General features: G+C 38.0%; 3 protein-coding genes across 18 annotated transcripts in view; 2 read left to right on the plus strand and 1 right to left on the minus strand.

The window, feature by feature from the left end:
• The window catches only part of RECQL (RecQ like helicase), a 46,091-nt gene extending 44,512 nt beyond the window's left edge, over positions 1 to 1,579 (plus strand). For 2 of the 3 annotated variants that reach the window (XM_085024717.1, XM_021091092.2), the window contains exon 14: positions 23 to 1,579. In XM_085024717.1, the coding sequence (XP_084880843.1) occupies positions 23 to 175 (153 nt within the window). In that variant the 3' untranslated portion in view covers positions 176 to 1,579. 3 annotated transcript variants of the gene reach the window in all.
• On the minus strand, positions 1,580 to 26,297 carry PYROXD1 (pyridine nucleotide-disulphide oxidoreductase domain 1). Of its 5 annotated transcripts, XR_002344088.2 has the most exons (13): positions 26,101 to 26,297; positions 23,217 to 23,297; positions 20,201 to 20,320; positions 16,810 to 16,938; positions 14,346 to 14,419; positions 9,730 to 9,890; positions 8,716 to 8,816; positions 7,368 to 7,503; positions 6,176 to 6,288; positions 5,319 to 5,441; positions 4,223 to 4,286; positions 2,764 to 2,901; positions 1,580 to 1,979 (listed from the first exon to the last, which is right to left on the minus strand). XR_002344088.2 is itself a non-coding variant. In XM_021092253.2 (12 exons), the coding sequence occupies exons 1-12, from the start codon at positions 26,182 to 26,184 to the stop codon at positions 1,731 to 1,733; spliced, it is 1,509 nt and encodes a 502-aa protein (XP_020947912.1). In that variant the 5' UTR covers positions 26,185 to 26,297; the 3' UTR covers positions 1,580 to 1,730. The 5 variants fall into 5 exon arrangements, 2 of the variants coding, with proteins under 2 accessions (XP_020947912.1, XP_020947913.1); XR_014803771.1 differs by lacking the exon at positions 6,176 to 6,288; XM_021092253.2 differs by lacking the exon at positions 4,223 to 4,286.
• Positions 25,843 to 26,727, plus strand: part of SLCO1A2 (solute carrier organic anion transporter family member 1A2) — a 109,378-nt gene continuing 108,493 nt past the window's right edge. For 3 of the 10 annotated variants that reach the window (XR_002343818.2, XR_014845326.1, XM_021091148.2), the window contains exon 1: positions 25,843 to 26,354. The gene's annotated coding sequence lies outside the window, so the exon portion shown is untranslated. The remainder of the gene's footprint in view (positions 26,355 to 26,727) is intronic. The other 7 variants (XM_085024757.1, XM_021091149.2, XM_085024759.1 and 4 more) reach the window with 4 other exon arrangements.

Here is a 26,727-nt window from a genome sequence, read left to right on the forward strand (position 1 = left end):
AGTGTTTATTATTGTTTTGTAGATTGAATCACCTCAAAGTTGTCATTCTGAAGGAGCTGATAAAAAGAGGGAAGAAAAAAATTCAAGTAACTACCAGAAGTCTGCACACATGCTTCAGCAATCTAACTGTAATAAGACTATAGGGGCTAAGAAAAGAAAAATTGATAATGCATGAGTATTTCTAAATTTTCCAAGAAAATATTTTATGCATGGATACACTATTAGTTTTGTAGTTAATCAAAAGTTTGACAATTTCATTAATATTTTACACATATGGAACTATATTTTCAGAATTTATCTCTGAAGTATTCAAGACTTGAGAATTTGAGACCTTGTAAGACTGAAATCTTGGATTGTATAAATTTAGTGTGAAACAAGGGAAAAATAAATTACTGTAAAACACTTTAAGGAGTTCCCTGGTGGCTCAGTAGGTTAAGGATCTGTCATTGTCACCACTGTGGTGCAGGTTTAATCTTTGGCCTAGGAACATCTGCATGCCTCAGGCACAGCCAAAAAAAGTGGGGGTTATTGAATATAGTCTCCCCCTCAAAACAAAAAAACCCTTTAAATGTAAAATAGTTAAGAGAATAAGTTCATATAACTCTCTTAAGCTCTTTATGCCTTGTCATAACTAGCTGTATTTTTTTCTTTTGACATAACTGACTTCCGATGTTATTTATACAGAATATTTTACACAGGCTCATCACAGCAAGTAAATGATTTCAGGTTATAATAGCTGTAGGGAATTCCCTTCATGGCTTGGCGGTTAATGAACCAAACTAGGATCCATGACGATGAAGGTTCGATCCCTGGCCTCACTCAGTGGGTTAAGGATCCAGGGTTGCCTGTAGGTCACAGACATGGCTCGGATCCCGAGTTGCTGGGGCTGCGGTGTAGGCCAGTAGCTGTAGCTGATTTGACCCCTAGCCTGGGAACCTCCATGTGCCCTGAGGGTGGCCCTAAAATAGCGAAAAAAAAAAAAAAATAGAATAGTTGTAGACTCCAAATAAAAAAGGATAAAGTATCAATACAAATAATATCAGCAGGTAAGAACTTGTATTTAAGTAAAATAAATCTGTAAGAAAGTTAAAGAAAGGAGTTCCCGTCATGGCTCAGTGGCTAATGAATCTGACTAGGAACCATGAGGTTGCAGGTTTGATCCCTGGCTGCTAGAGATCCAATTTGACCCCTAGCCTGGGAACCTTCATATGCCGCTGGTGTGGCCCTAGAAAAGACAAAAAAAAAAAAAGTTAAAGAAAATCCATTGTCATTGCTGTGGTTCAGGTTCAATCCCTGGTCTATGAACTTCGTCATGCTGTTGAGTGCAGCCCAAAAATAACCCCCAAACCTGTAAGCTTCAAACCACAGCCCTACTTTGACATTTCAAAATTAAGGAATGGCTATAATATACTAACCAGACCACATTGTTGACTAAGTAGACAATAAGCTAGTTAAATTTGCTCTAAAGGTAAATTAGAGATGAACGTCTCTAAGTTTAAAACACAGAAATTAATTCTTCACATAATTCATGGTTAATTTTGTGTTAGAAAAAAATGTGTAAATAAAGTATTTGAACTGATTTCATCTTCAGGATTTTATTTTTTAGATCCTTGTATTTCAGTATTTTTAACTTCAGATGGTCATCGTTAAATTAGTGCAGTCATTTACTTTATTGACGTATGACTTTTGTGTCTGATTTGGAACCTGATGTGGCTCTCGAAATGCTCTTCTTAGTCAAAATAATCTTCTATATCAATGTTTGGATCTAGTAGATCTTCTCCATATGCTGAAAGATTCATCTGGTTTAAAATTAAGTTTTCAAATGTTTCTTCTAAATCAGTTTCACCAATTAAGACAGCTCCCATCATTCTCCCGTTCTGCAGGACGGCTTTGATGTACTCTTGTCCTTTGGTACACCTTAGTAATAATTCATGATCTGGCCCTAAGCCCTGGGCATTGTATTTTCCCAGCAATACAACCTAGAGAAAGATAAAAAAAAATTTATTTTAGTGAGTGTGCAAAAAAGAAACATACTATGTTGTTATTTTGTGTTTCACTAGAATGGTAAATCTATAAATTTTACAGCTGAAAGTGCCATTGGGAGGGTCCCCCCAAAAAACATTTGTATGGCATGCATTTATGCTACAGATGACACTACCACACAATGTATATGAACATTAAAAGTATCTAGTGAATAGACAAATATGTAGGATGTGGATGACATTATCCTGGAGTCATGATTTAAAGATCTAGTGAGGAACTGAGATACATCTTTCAGGGGCAAGTTGTTTAATCTCTCTGTACCTTATGTATATATTTGTATGTGTATATTTTTCCTTATTGTAAATTAGGAAGAAAAAACCTGCCTCAGAATGATGGAGAGGATTAAATAATAGGTATGGGGAAGTACCTGCTCCATAGTGGCTCATTCTTCACTTTGAAAAGCTGTTAGTTCCCTTGATAAAGAAGGAGTGAATCTCAAAACCAGAAATGTACCAACAGAAAGCAAATTTGGAAGAGATTTACACCCCCCTTAATCATAAAATACTCTAGTGAGAAGGAAGGTAATGATGAACAGATGATTAGGAATTAGGACCAGCAATAATACCAGGTACTGATTTGCAAGTAGAGAGGAAAGCTGTCACACATTTTTGGTAAAGTGACCAGAAACCATGTAAATTTTTATTCATGTGAAAAAATGAGATGACCATAGTTGTAAGACTAATGAGTAAGGAAAGGCACTGATTTGCTTATCTATCTTACCTTATAGTTAAAAAATTTTGTTACATGAGCAAAAAGCTCAAAGCTGAAATCCATGTCAATAGACTCCCCTACACTAGCTGCGGCCATGCATTTCGCTGCATACCACCCCATCTGTCTGGCCTGGGTCCACAGCCGCATCTGAAATAAAAAATGTTATGCAATTTAACTTTTCAATGTTATTATCTGAAAAATGCCATCACTTTAACCTAGTAAAAGTCCTTGATGGGGTTCAATGTTTGACAGTCCTTGATGGTTAGATCTAGCTTGTTAGATAACTGATTTTATCATCTCTGCCACAGTAGCACTCACCAGTCCACACCAACTGATTTTGGTATTTGACTTACACCTCATATGTGTATAACTAATGTCTTTCTGTGTGCAAAAAAACCGCAATCATGGACATTAACTTGAGGCACTTCTGGTAGAAGTGATAGACTTTTTTTTTGAACTGTCTCTCTCTCTCTCTTTTTTTTTTTTAATTCAGTCTCCTCTCTGTAAACAAGGTAAGTCTGCTGAAGGAAGGAAGGGGCAATCTATACTAAGAGCGCAGAGTGAACTGAGCACAGTAACAGCCAGAACAGAGCTAAGAGAAGAGGTCTGCAGCATTACACTGCTGCACCATTACCCACTGTATTCCAGCTTCCGCCTCTCTTCAGTTTGTGTCTTGGACTATATAAAACAAACTGATTATAGTGTACACACTGCTTCTGCCAATTAAGAGATGGAGTTTATTACATTCACTAATAGGTGAGTAAGAAACCCCTGTTTATTTTTGGATGTTTCTTTCCTGTGTCAGAGTATGAGGCACATAAAGGGTGTAATTTATGTATCCCCTAGACTCAACTCTCAGAGGACTGAAATGTAAAAAAAAAAAAAAAAAATCCACAAACTCCAAATCGTAATTGAGATATGCCATAAAAATGATGTAGGATGTCACTTTAGAGAAAAGTGACAAGCTGGGTGAAGCATTTTAGAAATATGGCTGAAAGCACTTACTACTGACGCTCTCTCTGATGTATATAAAAACACAAAATAATAAAACTGTCTCTTAAAATACGTCTAGTTCTTCCACTACTTTACACTCCACAGTTGATCTGATGAATAACATCCCTACTGCCTGTGGAGTTGGTTGATTTTTCACCAAGTGCTTACTGGTTCTTTTTTTTTTTTTTTTTTTAGGGCTGGGGTATATATGGAAGTTCCCCAGCTAGGGGTTGAGTCAGAGCTACAGTTGCTGGCCTATGCTACAGTCATAGCAATGCCAGATCTGAGCTCATCTGCAACCTACACTGCAGCTCACGGCAACACGGGATCCTTAACCCACTGAGCAAGGCTAGGAATGGAACCTGAGCCCTTATGGATATACTTAGGTTCAATTCCTCTGAGCCACAACAGGAATTCCCGACTGGTTCCTTTATCTGTAACATCTGCTGTCTCTACTCCTCCTAAGACAACCTACCTCTGGCCACTGTCTGAGTATCTTCCTCTAAGACTTCTGCTTCACCAATAGGAGGTAGGCAACCCTGTAAGGGCAGGAAGTCCAGATTCATGGAAGGGGTTGTTAGGCTGAGGAAGAACTGTTTACTACAGGAACATTATTTCAGTAATAATTCCCAGAGACCGAACAGGAACAGAATGCTTTACTTTTGTGGTTTGTAATCTCAGTTTGCTATTTTTAAATCTAAAGCTGTGCTATCTAGAATCAGAGCCACTAGCCACATAATTAATTAAAAGTTCCTGTTGTGGCACACTGGAAATAAATCCAACCAGTATTCATGAGGACGTGGGTTTGATCCCTGGCCTCTCTCAGTGTGTCAAGGATCCCAAGGGTTCCATGTGCCATGGGTACGGCCCTAAAAACCAAAAAAAAAAAAAAACAAACCAAAAAAAAACAAAACCCCAAATTAATTAATGAAAGTAAAATTAAAATTCAGTTCCTCAGTCACATTAGCCACATTTCAAGTGCTTGGTAGACATGAGGCTAGTGGCTACCTGACTGGACGCTGCAGAAGTACAGAGCATTTCTGTCATCACAGCAAGTTCAGTGGATAGCAGCTGATAAGCATCTGAGCATGAGAAACACTGTATCAGCCATAATTCTTTTCTTTTTCTTTTTTTTTTTTTTTTTTTTTTTTTTTTTGTCTTTTTAGGGCCACACTCAAGGCATATGGAGGTTCCCAGGCTAGGGGTCGAATCGGAGCTGCAGCTGCTGGCCCAAACCACAGCCACTGAGCGAGGCCAGGGATTGAACCCGTGTCCTTATGGACACTAGTTGGGTTCATTAACTGCTGAGCCATGACAGGAACTACTATAATTCTTTTTAAATTACAAGATATCCCAGTCTATTTCATTACTATATAACAACTTATGAAAATAGAAAAATTCTGCCATTCTTTTTGTTTGCTGGTTGTTTATGTAACAAAATAACTTAATGATAGCTTCCTACTTAAAGTAGAAAAGTTGGAAAACCACAGAAAGTTGGATTTGCTGGCAGTAACGCCTGTATTTTCAGATAGTCTCTGATAAAAAACATGTGATCATGTATACTGGCTTACCTGCTGCCAGACTGGGCTGGGCTGCCATGATGCCGTGCAGATGTCACCTGCAGCATAGATGTCAGGAAGGGACGTGTGCATATGATCATCCACTTTCAGGCCACCATCGTCTCCTACATCAAACTAAACAATGTTCCTCATAAGCATATGGGGTAAGAAAAATGAAACATGAATTTTTCATTCTAAAGTAAGACAAATCAAATTTCTACTGGTATGATCAGCATGTTGATATGCTGATCTTTAATAAAGTGAAAAATGGCTGCAAAAGTTTAGACAGCTAAGCTGAATTTCTAGGGAATCAAATTCCTTCTAAGACAAACCCAAAACATTCTTAGAACTTAGCATCAAAATTACCCAAACCCTAGGAGTTCTCTTGTGGTACAGTAGGTTAAGGATCTGGTATTGTCACTGCAGCCGTTTGGCTTGCTGCTGTGGTGTGGGGGTTTGATCTCTGGTCCGGGAACTCCCACATGCTACCGATGCAGCCAAAATAAAAAAAAACCCCACTTAACCATAAGACTACTGTGCTCATAATTACGAAAGTACTTCTCAGTTTTTGTAAGCTTCGAATGCTAAACAGCAAGAAATACAAGACAGTTTCTCTAGAAGAATCACTTTTAAGCAACTTTTCAATAAATTGTGGATTATGTCCCTTTAATAATGACATTTATGCTGGGATGTTAACTGCTTAAGGACTTGAAGTAATAAAAAAAAAATACTGCAAATCAAGACATGAATATAAACTTAGTTGCTTTCAGCCATTTTAAGTTACAGTTCTGTGCCAAAACAAACAATTCATGCTTGAGAATTAGAGATCTTCATAAATAATTACAATGAGACAAAAATTTTCATCTTACATTGTTGCCACAAAGAAAAGGTTCTGTATTTGGTGTAACTCCTGTAGCACTGACAATGAAATCACAGCCATATATCTTTTCATTGGTCAGTTCCACATATACAGGCCATATCTCTTGAAATAAAATAAAAAAAAATTATTCTCAGATGTAATTACCACCAATTGTCTACAGCTTTTGTGAATATGATTAGAAGAAAAAACAAACAAACAAAAAAAACGCAGGAGATGCCTTTAAAAAACAACCACCCTTGGAGTTCCTGTCATGGCACAGCAGAAACGAATCCGAATAGGAACCATGAGGTTGCGGGTTCGATCCCTCACCTCACTCAGTAGGTTAAGGATCCGGTGTTGCCGTGCTCTGTGGTGGAGCCTCCATATGCCACAGGTGTGGCCCTCAAAAGACAAAAAACAAAAAAACACCCCCCCCAAAAAAAAACCAAGAATCCTTAATAATATTTATAAGGCACATTTGCTGAAACAATTTTAATGCAATCAATGCCACCTTCTTATTTTGGGTATACTTGAAAAACCATGGCAGGCATTCTAAACATTTTTCCTTCAAATTTAGACATAGAAATTCTAATAAATTTAAATTGATAATCACCCTACGAATTTCTTTAAAAATCTTTATTAATAGATTATACTCCACTGAATTTAGTCCAGCTAGGTTACTCACTTTTCAGTGTTTCCCCTTATTATTCATTCGAACTCTAACACTCCCTTTTCCTATGGAAAAAATTCAAAGAATTCAGAGCAGTGGGATACCTCAAACAACAGGTTTGGCTGAGTGTATCTGAGTAGTTCCCATAGAAGTGTAGCATAGGAATTTTATAAAATCTTTGTCTTGGTTTCAAATTTATAGATTCCAATTTGTTTGCTTTTGAGGATTTCACTTCACCTCTGAGAGCCTCAGGTTTTTTTTAGATTTTATGTTTTGTCTTGACCTCCAAGATACTGTGAATCACTCACAGGGTTATGATGGTCAAAACACAATGAGCCCTACATAAAATGTTAAACTCATACAATTTCACTTGTTAGAAAATAAGGAGTAGTGAAAACAAATGGCTTATGTTATTAAATTACGGTTCTATTTTACTTTTCACATTTAATTTTATGGAAATATGAAGTTTTAAAAAACACATTAATAAAGCAATATTAAGTTGTCTTCTTTTAAAATAAGTGGGTTCACTTACCTTTGTCAGTTGTCACTGACTGATTATGATGGTCTTTTGGAAAAATCAAGGACTTTTTCTCAGAAATTCTAAATTCTTCCTGAAGGTAGATGTTCTTTACTTCACACATAGTTTCAATGTGAATCTTATGAGAAAACTAAAATAAAGAAGTACTGGTCATCATAATATTTCCAAAAAGAATGACTTGGGTTACTGGTGATGAAGAAAAAATTTACAATACATTTATAGAAACATATAGAAAAAATAATTCTTAGAGTATAAATGAAAGCACACTCTATGCCCCCAAACATGCCTCTAAATTTCTGTGTGTGAAAGGAGTGAGCAGAAAAAACTCATCCAGCACTTAAAGAGATCAAGTAGTTGAAAAGGCAGGTAGCAGTGAGAGCATACATTTCAATAATAAGCCTCACTGACAACTATACATATTTTTTGAAAATTATGACTATTGTAGATTAAACAAATAAGTTGACATATCCCAGACTGTTACATTCCATAATCTTAGTATAGTGCCAATTAGGTAGGAGATAATAAATGTTCACTGAACTAAACTGAAGGTCCCAGGTTAGAAATACCATTAACCTCAGGAAAAATTTCCATCACAAAAATTAGATATTCTGTGAAGCCAGCCCCTTCCAACCTTCTGAAGGCCAAAATCATACACATAATAAGGATTGCACATATGTTTCTTACAATATTTAAATATTGAAGCCTTTTTACAACTATTAAGAAATTAAAACATCTAGTAAATGAAATGAGTTAGAGCCAAGTCATCTTCTTATAGAATTAGGATATTAAATGTGTTTTATTTAGAATCTAATGACCTTTAAAATATAATACATATAAAATATTATTAATTGAGAAAAGATTAATTTAGAATAGGACAAGTGTATTCACTAAAGTCTGGTATGGACATCTCTTTCTCTGGAGAGTTCAACCAAGCCAAGTAGCACTTAAGTCCTTTCCTACCATCATGGATTTTAAGTAAAGTGTCCTAACAATTCTCTTTTTAAATTTTTTTTCTTTTTGGGGCCGCACCCATGGCATATGGAGGTTCCCAGGCAAGGGGTTGAATCAAGGCTGTAGCTGCCAGCCTACGCCACAGCAAAGCAGGATCTGAACTGTGTCTTTGACCTACACCACAGCTCATGTCAATGCCGGATCCATAACCCAATGAGCAAGGTCAGGGATCGAACCTGCGTCCTCATGGATGCTAGCCAGATTCATTTTTGCTGAGCCACCACGAGAACTCCAACAATTCTTTGACTACATATTTATAACCAGTCTTTAACGGACAGTTTGAGAATTTAAATTGCATCTAGACATGTTTAAACAGTATATGAAAACATACCTCTTTTGTTCCTTTAAGATCCAATCCTTCATGCCAATCTGGTCCCAAGGCACTGCCTATATTACCAGCATGAGCTTTGGTCTGTGCTTCCTTTTTCCTTCCTAAAGAGATAAACTCAATTCAAAACTGAAATGATATAAAAACTGCCAGGCAGAAAATTATGCTTGTGTTCAGAAGTTTTTAGGCAATGTAATAATTCTCATACATAAAACAGGACTAAACTTACCTATATCAATCATTTTATTCATTATTTTAATACTTTGTGATATAGAGATATAAAATGGGTAATCTTTCAATCAAGTGTTGTGTACAAACACATTCAATATTATGGACGTTATATACACTGATATGAAGGGTAAGAAAATTAGACATCAAATTTTGAAAATGTTGTCAATTTTTAGTATCCCCTAAACTTACAAAATTCTTGTTCAATTTTATAAGCCAAATTTTTTAAAAAATAAAAAAGCTCTTATATACTAATTATTGCGTTTGTTTTTATTTTTCACATTTTTTTTTTTGGCTGTGCCCACTTGGCAGGTGGAAGTTCCTGGGCCAGGGATCGAACCCAAGTCACAGTGGTGATAATGCCAAATCCTTAACTGCTAGGCCACCAGGGAACTCCTGTATATATATATATATATATATATATATATATATATATATATATATATATATATATTTTTTTTTTTTCTGTATTTGTTTTTTAAACTCACTGCATTTTTTATAAAATTACCATAGGTACTGTCCAATTGCAGCCTGTCTAAAAAGATGCAGATGGGCTCGTTTATTTAATTCACTTTAAGTTTTTAGTTTTAGTTACACATATTTTTTGTAAAATATGTCATATATATACATATATATGTAAAATCTTAAAAAGTCATAGGCTATAGAAATAAATATTATCTATATTCCTATCTTCGAAATAAAATATTTTGCTAAATTTTCATATAGCCTTTTTCTATATGGTTAAATAAAGCTTCATCTGTGAATCAATGAGCTAGATGCTGCATTTACCTTCAGTTGTATATCTGGTTCTTTTTTGTGCAATTTTAGCCTCTGATTTTTCATCAATGAGCTTTGAAGTCAAGAATTCAGCTGCTCCTGCATCGAAGAAAGTATTCCCAATAGCTTTATCTTTAATGACCCAAATTACTTCACAGCCTTCGATTTCATACCTAAAAGGAAGACAAAAGTGATTTAGAGCAATTTCAGAGGCCTAAAAAGAAATCTTTGCATTGACAAATAACAATTATCTCTTAAGGCAAAAGTAAAGAAAATATTTTAAGGCAAACTGAGAATGATTATAGAGAGGAATATAACACCTTTTCAGGATAATACGAGTTAAAGTAGAATAAATAATAAAGGAAATTTAACCAGTTTACTGAAAGAGTATATAAGTGATCAATATATATACTGAATATCAGGTAAAATTTCACTGCAATGAATATCACTTCAATGTGTTCCATTTCTAAATACAGTTATTATACGAATGTCCCCCAGAGTTCCCAGGAATGAGCAGTGCCTTTTTATCTAGTTTCAGCATAATTGGTAATGGATAGATGGATGGTACATAGCTACAATATTGAGAAAAGCTGACTTTTCTGCTCACAAATATTTTATATATTCAAAGCACATTGTGAAAGGACACAGAAAAAAGAGAATCTTAACCTTGTTATAGAGGCATCATTAACCTGCAATGAATTCCCTTCATCTCGGAAATTTCTAAGTCATCTAACCCAAGAAAGACCCAGTTCACAGAAAAATGAAGGATCTTAGAGGAAGAAAGGAATGGCTAAGGTATATAGAAGCCAACTTCCATTACTGTTCATGAGGTAGCCAGAGGCCCTGGGAAACTGCAGTTTTATTTCTAGATTTGGGCATTGAGAGTATGGTTTTCTTTTTTTTTTTTTTTCCCACTGTACAGCAAGGGGGTCAGGTTATCCTTACATGTATACATTACAATTACAGTTTTTCCCCCACCCTTTCTTCTGTTGCAACATGAGTATCTAGACATAGTTCTCAATGCTATTCAGCAGGATCTCCTTGTAAATCTATTCTAAGTTGTGTCTGATAAGCCCAAGCTCCCGATCCCTCCCACTCCATCCCCGAGAGAGTATGGTTTTCTTGATACTCATTCTACAAAGTCCCTGATGTCCGTTATAATTTATCTGTCATTTGTTTTGGTACAAAATGAATTGGGACAATCCTGGAGAAACAGGATATATGGTCACCCTAAATATACTAGAATTTCTTTTGAAATTGCAATGGTAATAAAAGTAAATTGTGAGAGTTCCTGCTGTGGCACAGTGGGTTAAGAATCCATCTGCAGTGGCTCAAGGTCGCTGGGGTGTTGTGGGTTCAGTTCCCCAACCTGGTGCAGTAGATTAAAGGAGCCAGTGTTGCTGTACCTGTGGCACAGGTCACAGCTGCAGCTCGGATTCAATCCCTGGCCCAGGAACTTCCATGTATCACAGGTGTGGCCATAAAAAAATTAAGAAAAAAAGTATACTGTATTAATGTTACTAACGTATAACATTTATTTTGGAAAAAGTACTGCCATCTTTATTTACCAGTGATATAATACAGGTTATATTACTTTTCAAGGCTAATCAATAAGCAGATGGTAAGGAAAAAGAACATTTAGTGCACCTGACTCCAGGTCACCTGATGTTCACACTTTTTGGTGTATGGTAATGGAGTCCCTTGCCTTCTCCAATGGGTATTTTTCCTCTTCTCCTATGCCAGCAAAGAATATTTATAGTTACCAAATTTCAGATTACATGGAGACCATTCTATCTAATGCTACTTAGGTCATACAGCTTTACTGATGAGCAGAAAGCAGAGATTTGGTAATAAATTTTATATTTCAATTTACATACAGGCACATAGTTACCATAACACTTTTCTTGACTTTTATAAACTAGAAAATTTCTCTAATTATCATTTTTTGCATTTTAAAGTAATAAAGCAACACAACACATACAATACAGCTTAAAATACTCATGCTTGACCAGCAGGTCATTGTTATACATAACCACAAGTAACTCCTGATGTGCTCTTCCTCACAGGGTACCCTCTAATCCTCTTACCCTATGAACTACTGTCCTCAGAAAGATACATAAGGAGGTCCAGTTGTGGCTCAGTGGTAATGAACCCAGCTAGTATCCATGAGGATACGGGGTAGATCCCTGGCCTGACTTAGTGGATTAAGGATCCGGTGTTGCCATAAGCTGTGGTGTAGGTTGCAGATGTGGCTGGGATCTGGCATTGCTGTGGCTGTGGCTGGCAGCTACAGTTCTGATTTGACCCATAGCCTAGGGACTTCCATATGCCACAGGTGCAGCCCTAAAGAGCAAACAAAAGAAAAAAAAAAAAAAAAAGCATAAGCACAAAGGTATCATCACACAGGAAATACTGTTTTCATTATTAAAACCACTTTTCAAAACAGTTAACAGTGAGGTACCGTATTTAATGAAATTATGAAAAACTATGTCTGTTTGAAAAAGAAATGATTAACCTATATTTGCAAAGAACAAAAGAGCTAATAACTTAAATAAAAGTATAAGAAGAAAATCACTATTAGCCTCAGTGGGACACAGGGGCTTTCAGAAAGCAGACTGGGTTTGGATATGTCATTTTTTGAGAAGACAAGGTCTCATCATTCAGTGAACCTAAACTGAGAGAAGAGAACTATATGGAAGCTTTCTTAAATTACCAAAGAGTATACTGAATATAAAACTATGAGCTTTGGAGTTCCCGTCGTGGCGCAGTGGTTAACGAATCCGACTAGGAACCATGAGGTTGCGGGTTCGGTCCCTGCCCTTGCACAGTGGGTTAACGATCCGGCGTTGCCGTGAGCTGTGGTGTAGGTTGCAGACGCGGCTCGGATCCTGCGTTGCTGTGCCTCTGGCGTAGGCTGGTGGCTACAGCTCCGATGCAACCCCTAGCCTGGGAGCCTCCATATGCCGCGGGAGCGGCCCAAGAAATAGCAACAACAACAACAAAAGACAAAAAGACAAAAAAAAAAAAAAAAACAAAAAACTATGAGCTTTATCCCAGTACGGTCTTCAATTCCAATCTAAAGAAAGTGAGGAACAGGATTAAATGTGGTGAGACTTTGAACATTTCTGAATGCGAGAAAGCTTTCAATGTAAATAACAACAACAACAATATAATAATACTAAGTTATACTTTTGGGGATAACTGATGGAGAAAATCTGTCATGTGTACATAAGGATTTAAAGCCCTTTTTAAATAAATCCATGCCTCTCTCCTCTTGCTCCAGTTTAGTTCTGACTCTCTAGTTTTTCTTTGCATTTTTCCATACAATGCCACAAACTTCATAATCATGATGATGACTGCCACTGCTCATACTCAGGCAACTTAAGAATGTTTACAGGCTTCCAATGGGATTCAATATCCTCTAAAAAGAGGGAGCAAAAACCTAGTCCCAGAGTTGGAATGAATGAATGAAAGTGAACAAAGACGAGGCTTTGGCAGACTCCTTATTGTGATATAAATTTGTGCTCTTTGTAGTCGGACCCAACTTTCCAGCCTGAAAAATATCTAGACTATTCCAAGTCAGTCATCTGCTGTAAGATAAAATCATAAAGAAAGTGCATTAATGCTCTGCATACTACTGCAAGCTACTCTTTAATGTTTTTCAAACCTGAAATATTATGTGGTATTTCACTTGATAAGAGCTAGGAGTACCAACCATCCTGAAACAGAACTCACAAACACCTAGGGTTTCGTGGGCCAAATAGGTTAACGTAAATGAGTTAAGCAGGATGGGTACAAGAAAGAAAAAGTCGTGGGGACTATGACTAGAAATCTCTAAAGGTATACACATTTAAATTGTTTTCCAGTAACAGTACATGCTTCTAAGAACACATGTATGGGTCAAATCTAGCCAGTCACCAGTGTACAATCCTTTGAGATCTAAAGCATTCCCTACACTTTCATGGCTTTTTTTTTTTTTTAAACTGCACCTGAGGCATGTGGAAGTTCTCAAGCCAGGGAATGAACCTGCACTTACAGCAGTAACCCAAGCTGCTGCAGTGACAACACTGGATCCTTAACGCAGTGTGCCACAGGAGAATTCTGAAACTCTTATCTTTTTTTTTATTTTTTATTTTTTGTTTTTTATTTTTTAAATTTTTTTTTTGTCTTTTTGTTATTTCTTTGGGCCGCTCCCACGGCATATGGAGGTTCCCAAGCTAGGGGTCTAATCAGAGCTGTAGCCACTGGCCAACGCCAAAGCCATAGCAACGCGGGATCTGAGCCGCGTCTGCGGCCTACACCACAGCTCACGGCAACGCTGGATCGTTAACCCACTGAGCAAGGGCAGGGACCGAACCCGCAACCTTATGGTTCCTAGTCGGATTCGTTAACCACTGCGCCACGACGGGAACTCCTGAAACTCTTATCTTTTATAAGGATGCTTTTGCAACTCTATAACTCCATGAAAGCTAAAAAAAAAAAAAAAAAAAAAAAAGAGTTCCTCCCTTGAAGATTTATGAAAAATAATTATATATCTATCTTTAGTTTTCTAGTCTGGATGTTTTCTAGTCTGTCATTAATCACGTGAATCATAGAGCAGTCTTAAATATTTAAAAATATATACTTACACTAATTCAAGTGCGATACCACCATTCCCTATGATCATTATTCTCTTTGCCTGAGTTAGCTGTTTCTGAAATTCCTACATCAAAAAGAAAGCATATTTTGTAATAGAGAGTAACACCTGAAGCAAGAGGCTTTGCTGATAATAAATCTCACTTTCCCACTCTGCCAGGCCACACCCTCCCAATTAATAAATGCTCCCTCCATATTTCACCCCAAACTGCTTTTATAGCACTGCCTCGCCTGACTTTCCTTGCCCTTTGTCATGTATACTCAGAATCTGCACCAAGAGGTTCTGTCTTTGGTTTACCACATTCCCAAATATTTGACTAAAATGATTACCAACATGACATTGATCTACATCCTGGATAGAGGATTCTTCCTTTCCTTCTAATCCCTCAGTCCGCATTTTCCCTGCAGTCACTGGGCACTCAAAACTTGAGGAAATGAGAAGCAAAGTGGCACAGTGGTTAAGAGCATATATTTGAGAGTCCCTGACTTTAGCAGTTACTGACTGGGTGACCTTGAGCAAGCTGTTTAAGTTCTCGGCACCTCACATTCTCCAACTATAAATGGAAACAAGGAGTTCCCGTCTTGGCGCAGCAGAAACGAATTTGACTAGGAATCATGAGATCGCAGGTTCGATCCCTGGCCTCGCTCACTGGGTTAATGGTCCCTGTGGTGTAGGTCAGACGTGGCTCAGATCTGGCATTGCTGTGGCTCTGGTGTAGGCTGGCAGCTGTAGCTCCGATTAGATCCCTAGCCTGGGAACCTCCATATGCTGCAGGTGTGGCCCTAAAAAGACTAAATAAGTAAATAAATAAATGGAAATAAGAAATGACTATATCTCCAGATTTCTGTAAGCATTAAGTAAGATGATGGAGACAAAGCTATTTAGAGTTAGCAGGCACATAATAATGTCTAATATTTATTGAAAAAATATTACCATTATAAGACAGCTAACTGATGCTCCCACCCTCCTCACCCCCACCAAAAAAAAGATCACAATGAGCTTGGAGGAATGACCAATAGCCAGTCTTATGATTCTTTTCAAAGTATAGAATAATCCTATTGCTTCAGGATGACATCTGAATAGCTAAATTCCTCCTCCTACTATGTCAGGTCACCACTGCTATTAAACTGACCCAAAAACTTATTGTAATATTCAATAAATAACCCCTGAAAACTGACTTCTTTAAAATTCTACAAGAAAAAATCTAAAGTTAATTTTAGTTTGTCCTTCATTGAAAGCAATGCTCTTTAATGAAGCCGCTCTTCATTAAAAAGCACTGGCCATGGAGATGAATGTCATGAGTTTAGACTATACTTCTGATAAACTTAGTACCTGTGCTAAAAGTACAGGTAAATTCCTTAGTACCTACACTTAAGTACAAGTAAACTCCTTGGTCTCTCCATCTCAGTTTCCTCTTTGTAGAGTGGGAGTAATGACGGTCACACAGGATTATCACGGGGATTCAGTGAGTTCATGTCTGTAGAGGACCTTGCTGAACACAGCTATGAACTCAATCTTTGATAATGTGAACCTGAAATGTTTACGAGAGGTATACAGTTCTTCCAATATTTTATAGTATTCTCTAATTCCTGAATTATTTAATCAAGCATAAGCTAAAAGAGCACCCTGGTGGCTCAGTGGGTTAAGGATCCCACCTTTCTCACTGCTGTGGCTCTAGTTATAGCTGCTGCATGGGTTCCATCCCAGGCCCAGGAACTTTCACATGCTGCGGCCACAGTCAAAATAACAACAAAAACAGAAAAAGAATAAGTTAAAAGAAAATACTATCAATTTTCAAGACTATAAAGTCTTATTATGTAAATTAAAGTCACCACCTCATGGGATAGGGCAACAATGAGCCTGAGGTAAGACAGAGTATTGTGAGTGAAAACCAAGAAAAGCCTCTCGACAATAAGGGTCAATGAACCCTGAAACAAATTACCAAAAGAAGGTGTATAAGGTTCCACAGATAGACTTTCACCTTATTGGGACAGCTTATCACTGTTCTTGAGCAGAACAATAAACTAAGCGTCTTTTTCAGTTCTAAGATTCTGTCATGATTCTGTACAAAGATCTTCTGAATATTAATTTCTTTGCTGAGGAGTTTTCTCTTTCAGAAAGAGATCAATACATTTTTTGTATGCAAATCACATATTCCCCATCACAGAAGAATAATGACTATGAATGCAACATAAACTGTAATCTTCACCACAGTCATTGTAACCGGGCTATCACATAATGGAAGGACATAAATTAAAAAACAAGACAAATTATTAACTAAAACTAAACTCAAATTGACAGTACTAATAAAACATTATAACTACTTTCTGGCCTATGGGTCATGAAACTGTGACAGTGTAGGAACTAACATTATAAATGTAATACCTCCATTCAAATGTAGAAAAGTCTAAGAAATCTTCATGTTTCTTTCCCATGACCCAAAGTCAAAATGTTACCTGAGCACTGTCTGTATCACGGATTCCTAATACATAAGGATTTCCTTCACATATCAATTTTGGTTTAGCTCCAGCACACAGACACAGTTTCTTATAAACATGCTGATTTCCATCTTCAGTTAAAATGCACTGTAAAAACCATAGAGCAATGGAGAGGGGAAAGCTTTATACATGGGTACAACTGCACTTTAAACATTCAATAAGACAAAAGCAAAAGCTACAGTGAGGTTGCCTCTTGGTGGCACTCAATACTTTGTTACAGCAACGACAAAGCTAACTATACACAAGAATGCATTTTCCAATCCAGTGATTCCTAATTACTTTAGGGCCATGAACTCATTTAAAACTAGTCTTTCTCTGATGCAAACTAGTCTTTCTCCCATGGAAAAAGGCATATTCTCCCAAAATTATGCATATAACAGGGAATCTCATGATGTTTGGAAAGGTATGTTGACTTCAGATTAAAAATTAAATATTTAGAAACTTTTTACAGTGAGCATTCTGATGAACATTTCTGATCTCAATGGAAGTTACTGTAAGAAGACCTAGTGATTCTAATCATATCAGACCTTAATGCCTACAAGGGAAAAGTATGTGGTAGAAGGGGTCAAAAATGTCTTCTTAAACTAAAAAAATCAGAAGTGCTAAAAGATAGTACTTACATTCTTAAGTACAAATAACAGTCACTTTACCAGCAAACCCCATGATCTTTGGGGGGTTATATGTTCATGTAAGTGAAAAACATGTTAATCTTAAATCCTAGCAGGTACTAGCTTTAAAGTTAATTTATATTAATTTTAATTAAGAAATGGGAGTTCCCGTCGTGGCACAGTGGAAATGAATCCGACTAGGAACTATGAGGTTGCGGGTTCGATCCTTGGCCTCGCTCAGCGGGTTAAGGATCCGGCGTTGCTGTGAGCTGTGGTGTAGGCCACAGACATAGCTTGGATCTGGCATGGCTGTGGCTGTGGCACAGGCCAGAGGCTACAGCTCTGATTAGACCCCTAGCCTAGGAACCTCCATATGCTACAGGTGCAGCCCTAAAAAGACTAAAAAGAAAAAAGACAAGAAAGTAGATGAGACTAAAAATACATATTAGAGTCCTGTTGCGTCTGCTCCTTAACAGTGAATGAATATCTACATATATGCAGTAGCATTTAGAAAGTAGATACACATAAGCGTGTGCTTCTCTGAGAGATATGAGACTTTGCTGGATGGTTTAGTGGGTTAACGTTTGCACCATGTTTGATTTATAAAACAAGGCAAATAGCATTTATATATCCAGGGAGATAGTTATTATCCATTTTAACTCTTCAGCTGCATAACAAATACATAAAATCAATAAACCAACACAGTATGCTCATACAGAAATTGTATATAAATCTTCCTTTAGATAATCCAGTTAGAATTTTAATTAATAGAAGTTAGCTATAGGCACTGGCCAAATTTAAAAAATAACTTGCATTTAGCTACTAAAGAAACCCCACAAAAACTCTTCATTGGCTACTAATAAATTTTTGGAAGTAGACACGAAGGTAAAATACATCATTTCTAATTCATTAAAGACCAGGAAGGGTGGATAACAGAATGGAGACATGCACCTTGTGTGGGACACTTCTCAAACGAAACATGTGGCACTCTCAAGCATTCAAATGCCCTAATATGCAAGTTTCCTTTTTTTTTTTTTTTTTTTTTTGTCTTTTGTCTTTTTAGGGCCACACCCACGGCATATGGAGGTTCCTAGGCTAGGGGTCTAATTGGAGCTGTTGCAGCCGGCCTACACCAGAGCCACAGCAACGCCAGATCCGGGCCTCGACTGCGACCTACACCACAGCTCACAGTAACACCGGATCCTTAACCCACTGAGCAAGTCCATGGATTGAACCTGCAACCTCATGGTTCCTATTTGGATTTGTTTCCACTGCGCCACGACAGGAAGTCCTCTCACATTTCATTAGTACACTTTGGAGCCTACCTCAATATGCACTTTCACGGTCATGGGTATTTTAGGGAATAAGTACTACCACCATAAGTGTTAAAAACTTACTCTGATTTTTGGATTCAGATTTGTAATATTTTTCTCATAAAACTCATCTTTTTCTGACTTTTTCCCTCTCAAAACAGAACTTTTGCTTACTTTTTTCCTATCAAATTATGTTTCAAATGTGACATGTATGCTTTCTCCCTAAGGCAGAATTCATAGATGAGAGCTGCTTTAGAGAAGCAACTACAAACCCCACTTTTCATCTTGCCTAAAGCACATCTGAAGATCCTCTGACTCTGAGATTGAGATACTGCCTTAGATGGGGCCTTACATCATTCTGGACTATTATAACCACCTTCTAATTTGGTGAATGGCTACCAGCCACTTCTCTACTCCAGTTCATCCCTGACACTGTGTCAGATGCACCTTCCTAAAAAAATACTTTATTATCCCTGCCTCCACTCAAAATCTCTTTACTATTTCTTCTCTGGTTATAAAATAAACTCAATTTATCAGCATGATACAAAAGGCTCATCGTAATTTTATTGACTTATTTCTCTGGCCTAGACGGCCAATCTCCTTTACTCACCACCCCCCAACCCGTTTGATAACCTCACTATCCCACATGCCCCCTTTCTTTTCTTTGGGTTGATGAACTGCCATCTATGCTTCCTGGAATGTCTTTTTCCACCTAAAAAGAACTCTTAAGTCACCTATCTTTTAAAACACAGCTCAAGAATTACTCAATCTAGGAATTCCCGTTGTGGCTGAGTGGGTTACTAACCCGACTAGTATCCATGAGGGTGTGGGTTCAATCCCTGGCCTCGCTCTGTGGGTTGAGGATCTGGCCTTGCCCAGATGCAGCTTGGATGCCAAGCTGCCATGAGCTGCGGCAGGTGCAGCTCCAATTTGACCCCTAGTCTGGGAAATTCCTTACGCCACATGCCCTAAAAAGCAAAAACAAACAAAAAAACTCAATCTGTGAGGTTTTCTTAAATCTGATACCTAATATCATAGCTTTGATAATATTCCAACAACTATTTTTTCCCCACATCTACACGATTTTAAATGTATGCATGTCTACACTCCCCATGGCACTGAGAGCTGCTAGGACCAGGTTCCTGCCATTGCTAGAGTTATATCCCAGTACTTAACACACTGCCCAGAATACACTAAACATTAACCCTAAGGTAAAATGCAAAACCTAAAATGCCAAACTAAACTAATTCTGTAACCCCAATAAACTTACAAAAAGTGTAAGTTTCTCTAACACTAATGGATACCAATGTCACTAAAATTTACATGCTGGAACTTGGGTGGTAGTGGTGTAGGTGGGATCGAAGAAGGCTCAGAACCTCATCACAATTTAACAATGGCAATAACATTAAGAGAAAAAAATTCTCTTACACGTTGTTCACTCTTCAGTTGCTTTACTCCAGATTCTATAACCTTAATGTTGGGAAAGCGATTTTCTAACATGGTACTTGGTTGTTCTTCCACATCGAATTCTTCTAATACTTTAGAAACCTGTATTAGATAAAGGAGGTAAAAATGTATACATAAAAATTTTTCTTTAAGAATTTTAAGTAATAAAAACCCTTTTATTTCTGTTTATACACTATTCAGATTAAAAAAACAAAAAATCAGCCAACTGCACTATATCCAGTGGGAAGAGGGCTAGACTCCACATTTCAAGATTTGAACCAGTCCTACTGCTCTCAGGCAAGCCTGAAAGTCACTGAGCCTCAGTTTCCTGGCCTGTAAATGATGGGACAACACTACTTACTTCTGCATAGTTTAATCAAATAGCTCATATATACCCTATCCTTGTAGCTTTCTCTTTCCACTTACTAGCTAATCTTATTGTGATCCAGTCTTTGGACCTTCTTTCCTGCTCTCCAAAACCAGCAGACTCACTTTCTGCCTATCCCCCTAAGACTCCATCACGGATCATTTCATCTTTTTCCCAAGTCCTTTACTTCCCTGCTCTCTCATCATTAACCATTAATTACTTTTAAAACTCCCAACAGTTGACCAAATGACTTGCTTTCTCTAGTCCTATACCCAGTCTGCTATAGAAGAACCTCACACCTTGCAGATTGGTATCTGACTTTAAACACTGCACAGAAATCCTACTGCATGGCTATAGCGCAGCAGTTCCCAAACCTTTTAGTCTCAAGACCCATTTACACTGTTGCAAGTGACTGAGGACTGAGAAGAGCTTTTGTTTTCTTGAGTTACACTTAGCAATATTTGCTGCACTAGAAATTAAAACCGAGAAAATGTTAAAGTGTCTTAATTCACTTAAAAATAACAATAATAAATCCAATAATAAATCTGCTAAACAGATATAATACACTTTTAATGAAAAATATTTTTCACAAAATAAATTAAGTGGGAAGAACAACCCTGTTTTACATTTTTGCAATTCTTTAATGTCTGACTTAATATAAGATAGCTGCATATCTGGAATTCCCGTCGTGGCTCAGTGGTTAATGAATCCAATTAGGAACCATGGGGTTGCGGGTTCGATCCCTGGCCTAGCTCAGTGGGTTGGGGATCTGGCGTTGCCATGAACTGTGGTGTAGGTTGCAGACACGGCTTGGACCTGGTGTTGTTGTGGCTGTGGCTGGCAGCTACAGCTCCGATTGGACCCTCTAGCCTAGGAACCTCCATATGCTGCAAGTGCGGCCCTAAAAAAAAGACAAAAGACAAAAAATAAAATAAAATAGCTGCATATCTGCTTCTGCATTCAAACTGCTTCTACGTTTAAGCCACTGTAGTGTTGTTTTGACTGAAGCGTATGAGGAGAGGTCAGGCTTACACATATATGCAGCCCTTTCAGATAACTATACCCAACAAGAGATGGTTTCTTTTCTTTTTTTTTCTTTTCTTTTTTTTTTTTTGGTCTTTTGACTTTTTAGGGCTGCACCCGTGGCATATGGAGATTCCCAGGCTAGGGGGTCTAATAGGATCTGTAGGTGCCGGCCTATGCCACAGCCATGGCAGATCCAAGCTGTGTCTGCAATCTACACCATAGCTCACAGCAATGCCGGATCCTTAACCCGCTGAGTGAGGCCAGGGATCGAACCCACAACCTCATGGTTCCTAGTCGGGTTTGTTTCCACTGTGCCACGATGGGAACTCCTGATGGTTTCTTAAAGATTAGATGAAATGTAGAATTTGAAACCATATCAAGAATTTTTCTTACTTTTACTATGAAATCCACTGGTCTATCCTGCACTTTGAACGGATCTTGTAACATCACACATCAGTCATTTGGACAATATTGTTTCCCTAAGTCACAGAGATCTTTCAAATACTGACACATTTCATAGAAAATAAATATTAAAAAAAACACATTCATTATAATCACCAATCATCTCATGAGAAAAGCCTAAGTACTATAAGGCTCCAGATGAAGTACTATAAGGCTCATGGTTAAGAATGAATTTTCCATAATTCTAATTTTTGCTTAAGAGCTCTAATTTTGTCATGTTACCAATAAATAACATCAGCTGTTTTCTTGAAGTGACAGGCTCTCTTCATTCATTTTTCAAATACGGAGGATCAGCTTGCCAGTTGTCCTTTCAAGTAAAACTGATGTTCCATGAAAACAGCAGCTAGTTCGTGTTGCAAGTCAGCGACTGCACATCTGCTTTTCCTTGAGCCAATGTTGTACTCTCACATGCAGAAGCGTTTTATGCATACATTGCATTTTATCATATAGAACATTAAAAAGACGTGCACTCAAGGGTCAAGATTTAATAAAACTAACTTTTTTTTTTCTAATTGGCTTTTTTTTTTTTTTTTTCAAATTAAATGTGGCAGTAAAGAACACAATGGCTACCAGTATAAGTAGCCACCACTGCTTCTGCACCATCGGTACAAATGCCAATAGAGTGAGAAGAGCAACAGCATCTTAGTAATATATTCTAGTCCCCCAGTGACTTTTTCAGACTTTCACCACTGGAATATTCTCTGAACTTATTCTATCCTCTTTATTCTCAGCAAATCACCTCACATCTGGTGTCAACAGACCACTAAGAACTCCTGACTACCTCTTTCCCACTGTAAGTTCCTCTGCTTGTGTCCACTTCCTTGACCCACTCCCACTTTTTCAAAGTCAGTCCACTGCTCTCTGCTTCATATCCCATTGTCTCCCACCTCCTCAGGACTCCTTCCTTATTATGTATTCCTGGCTTTCCTTTATCTTCAGCCTTCCCACTGGTTTCTTAATCTCAACCAGTAAACATGCTGAAGTGTTTCCCGCCTTAAAAGAATAAAACTGAACTTAATGCTAGACCTCATGTCTAGCATTTGTCACTTTTAACAATTAAAATACCATAATTACACGAACTGCTATGCAAGTTATTGCAGTTTTTAAATATTAATACTAAGAAAGTTACATATAGGTTCTTACCTGCTTGAAATTTGTAACCGCTTTAATAACAGGAGAAGCTGTTATCAGGAGAATATCTTCTGATGGAAAGTCAATTGCCAACTTATTAAAAAAGAAATAGAAACGACATGATAAATAACAAAGTATTAGTACATATGGCATGGGGGTGAGTCAAGAAAAATGTAGTTTTAATAATGTTGCTAACTTAGGAAACTATAAACTCACTGTTCTTCATCTAAAGGTCTCCATTATCCTGGGTCTTGGTCATATTTACGGGATTGTGGTGAATAATGTTCAACTCTAACATTGATTAAAATGAAAAATACATTTAAACTAAAGTCTAACAATTGTCATGCAGAGGATGAGAAAACTATCTTCCTAATTAACAGCTAAACCCACTTATATTTATTGTAAAATAATAATTTCATTCTCCTTCAGGATTTATAAGCATTTATAACCTCAGCACCTTTCCTAAGTGCTTTGGCACTCTGCACCTCCAAATGACCAATCAGGATATATTCTGAGAAGAAAATGCCACTTTAATATTAGCCTTTTTCTGAGTTCCCACTGTGGTTCAACAGCTTAAGAACTCCACATAGTGTCTGTGAGGATGCAGGTTCGTTTCCTGGCCTAGCTCTGTGGGTTAAGGATCTGGTATTGCCACAAGCTGTGGTGCAGGCTGCAGATCTCACATTGTTGTGGCTGTGGTGTAGGCCCACAGCTGCAGCTCCGATTTGACCCCTAGCCTGGGGACTTCCATGAGCCATAGGTGCAGCCTTTAAAAAAAAAAAAAAAGTTGGCCTTATCAAAATTTCAAAGTTTAACTTTCTATTTTTTTCCTCATTTTCCTCTATACAACCTCTCTCTCGCTCACTTTATGTTTCTTGAAAATATTTTCTTATCTCTCGCTGCAGTTCCTTATCTCCACCAATCTCTATTTCTATCTCCACTATACAATCAAAATTAAGCATATTCAAGTCACCTATACAGCCTTTAAACCCACCAGATTCTTTTTAGTGCCTTCTTATTTAAACTTTCTATAATATTCTCAATATTATCACTCTCTCCATCTTCCTTTCCTTTGCATATTCTGTAATTTACTTTCCCACTTTCTGTTTCCACCAGACCCTCAATAGCCCTATTACTAAAATCACCTGTAAGTTGGCCTTCCAGTCTCATATTAACCAGTTACCCCTATCCCAAACACATTATAACTATCTTTCAAAAGTTTTCATTTGATCACATTTCTCCACTGCTCAAAATTGTTCAACTACTTATAAGTTCTTATTAAATTCTTAACTTGACTACAAGATCCTTTATGTATCTGCCAGTCTTTGTCCTTTATGTACCACATGCTTTCAGCTTTCTTCTTCCAGATAATGCCATGCTTTTCCACCTGAGATTACAGGTGGAATCTCTTTGGAATGTCTGTCTTTTCTTGTCTACCTGGTAAACTTTTACTCATTCTTCTATACAGGTATAACTCAGATATACTATGGGTCCAGTTCCAGGCTACTGCAATAAAGTGAGTAATGCAATAAAGCAAGTCACATGCAATTTTGGTTTCCCAGTGCATATAAAAGTTATGTTTGCATTATACAGTTGTCAATATTAAGTGCACAACAGCATTATTTCTAAAAGAAAAATGGACGTCTTAATTAAAAAATACTTTGCTAAAATATGCTAATCATCATCTGAGTCTGCAGTGAGTTGCAATCTTTTTGCAATAGTAACATCAAAGATTACTCATCACAGATCACCATAACAACCAGAATGATTTATAAGTCTGAAATACTGGTAGGAATTTCCAAAATATGACGGAGTCACAAAGTGAGCAAATGCTGTCAGAAAAATGGCACCTAAAAGGCTTGCTGGACAGGGTTGCCACAAACCTCCAACTTGTAAACAATGCAACGTGAAGTATAATAAATCAAAGTGCAATAAAATGAGCTATGCCTGTAAGACAAAAGGACATCTACTGTGAGAAAGGATACTTCTCCCCTAATTTACTACTTACCAACTCTAAAGGCACCCCTAAGATACCAAACACACTGAGGAAATAATTTACATGTCTCTTCCACTACCCTGTGGGTCTCTAAAAAGGAGGTACCATTCTCTGTATTTATCTGATCAGCCATTAGTACAGTGACTGGATTATAGGTGTTTACTTGGTGAATAAATGAAAAATACACATCCCAAGATTAAGAGTTGAGGAAAAATACTTCAAATTCTTATGACATCAGTGACTACTTATGTTTACTTTTTACCAGCGAAATAACCCATTCTTTATTAGAATACATGTATATATGTAGTCTGACTAGTCACTGTAAATCAGAAACTTATTCCCTCGCTGTATTTAATCCCTTGCTGGCTGTTTTACAAAACATTACTATAGATGACATATCTATAGTATCTTGGGAGTGCCAAGTACAGGAAACTTACGTAAGAGATTATCACTTAGTTATCTCTTAGTTATGATGCACTACGGACCTGGAATTTAGGCGGAAGCGGAATTCAATCAGCTAATTTAAGAAAAGGGGCTGAATTTTCCGACCAAGTACTTCCTAGTTATAACCCCTCCCACCCCCTAGCCCCCCCAACCCCCGGTCTGCTCCGCTATTACTAGGACCAGAAGCGGGTTCACTCTGCTTTAGTTTCCCCGCTAATAACTTGCTCGCCACCTCTCCTTTCAGCGCCTGAAGCGAAGCTTGAGAGGTACTAAGGATGTCACCTGACGGCCACGACACACTCTACAATACTTGGGAGCCGGAATGAGTGAAGGGAGAAAAACAAAGCGGCTAGAAAGCTACCTGGAAAAAGGACTAGGAAAGGCGGCAGGAGGGAACCCCGAGCGCCACCGCCGCCGGGGTCGAGGAGAAGGGAGAAGCCTGCGCGCCTGCTTTACCTGCTCCGCACAGGTAACGCCCGCGATGCCACCGCCGACCACCACAAACTTCCCTGCTGTAGGGGGCGAGCGCGCTACCTCCATGCTCTCGGACCTCCAGCGGTTTGCAGACAACAGTGGTGGAGCCAAAAAAGTTTGGATTTCGGGAGAGGGAGCGGCGCCAGGCGACCACTTCCGTCGTTTGCCCCTGAGAGTCCGAGGTACGGGTGCCTCGGAGCTCACACTTATTCCCTTCGCGCTCCTGAGAATCCGAGGTACGGGTGCCCGGGAGCTCATACTTAGTCTCTTCGCTTATCTGCTGGGGCTGCGGTTCCTAAGCGCAGAGGCGGCTTGTTGATTGCAGGGCTTTGCGTTATTATCACCGCTGCTAAATGTCTTTTTTCCACGTAGGTTTGATATGACAAAAGCCAAAGTAAAGTAGATGGGTTGTTCAAAGAGCCTTAACAGGTTGTCTAAGACAGATCAGTGTTCTCACGGGGCAGCGCGTTCTTAGAATCAATGAACTGCTCTGAACTTCTCACTGTTGGTTCCTGCGGGAGGTTAAACATAGTTCAACTCTTAAAACTCAATGGTAGAAGGAACATCATCCTTCCCTATCCTTAACCAAGCAATCTAAGATTTTACCTT

Source organism: Sus scrofa, chromosome 5, assembly GCF_054392235.1.
Source record: "Sus scrofa isolate SSC_HxYL_T2T_F1_AM1 chromosome 5, Sscrofa_HxYL_maternal_Yorkshire_Landrace_v2.0, whole genome shotgun sequence".
Classification (NCBI taxonomy): Eukaryota; Metazoa; Chordata; class Mammalia; order Artiodactyla; family Suidae; genus Sus; species Sus scrofa.

Excerpts from the sequence above, each read along its gene's own strand:
- PYROXD1 (XM_021092253.2), bottom strand. The coding sequence starts at position 26,184 with ATGGAGGTAGCGCGCTCGCCCCCTACAGCAGGGAAGTTTGTGGTGGTC. Across the intron at positions 7,504-8,715 it reads ATCTTAAAGGAACAAAAGAG|TTTTCTCATAAGATTCACAT; the intron begins GTATGTTTTCAT and ends TCTTTATTTTAG. Across the intron at positions 1,980-2,763 it reads CAAAATTTTTTAACTATAAG|GTTGTATTGCTGGGAAAATA; the intron begins GTAAGATAGATA and ends ATCTTTCTCTAG.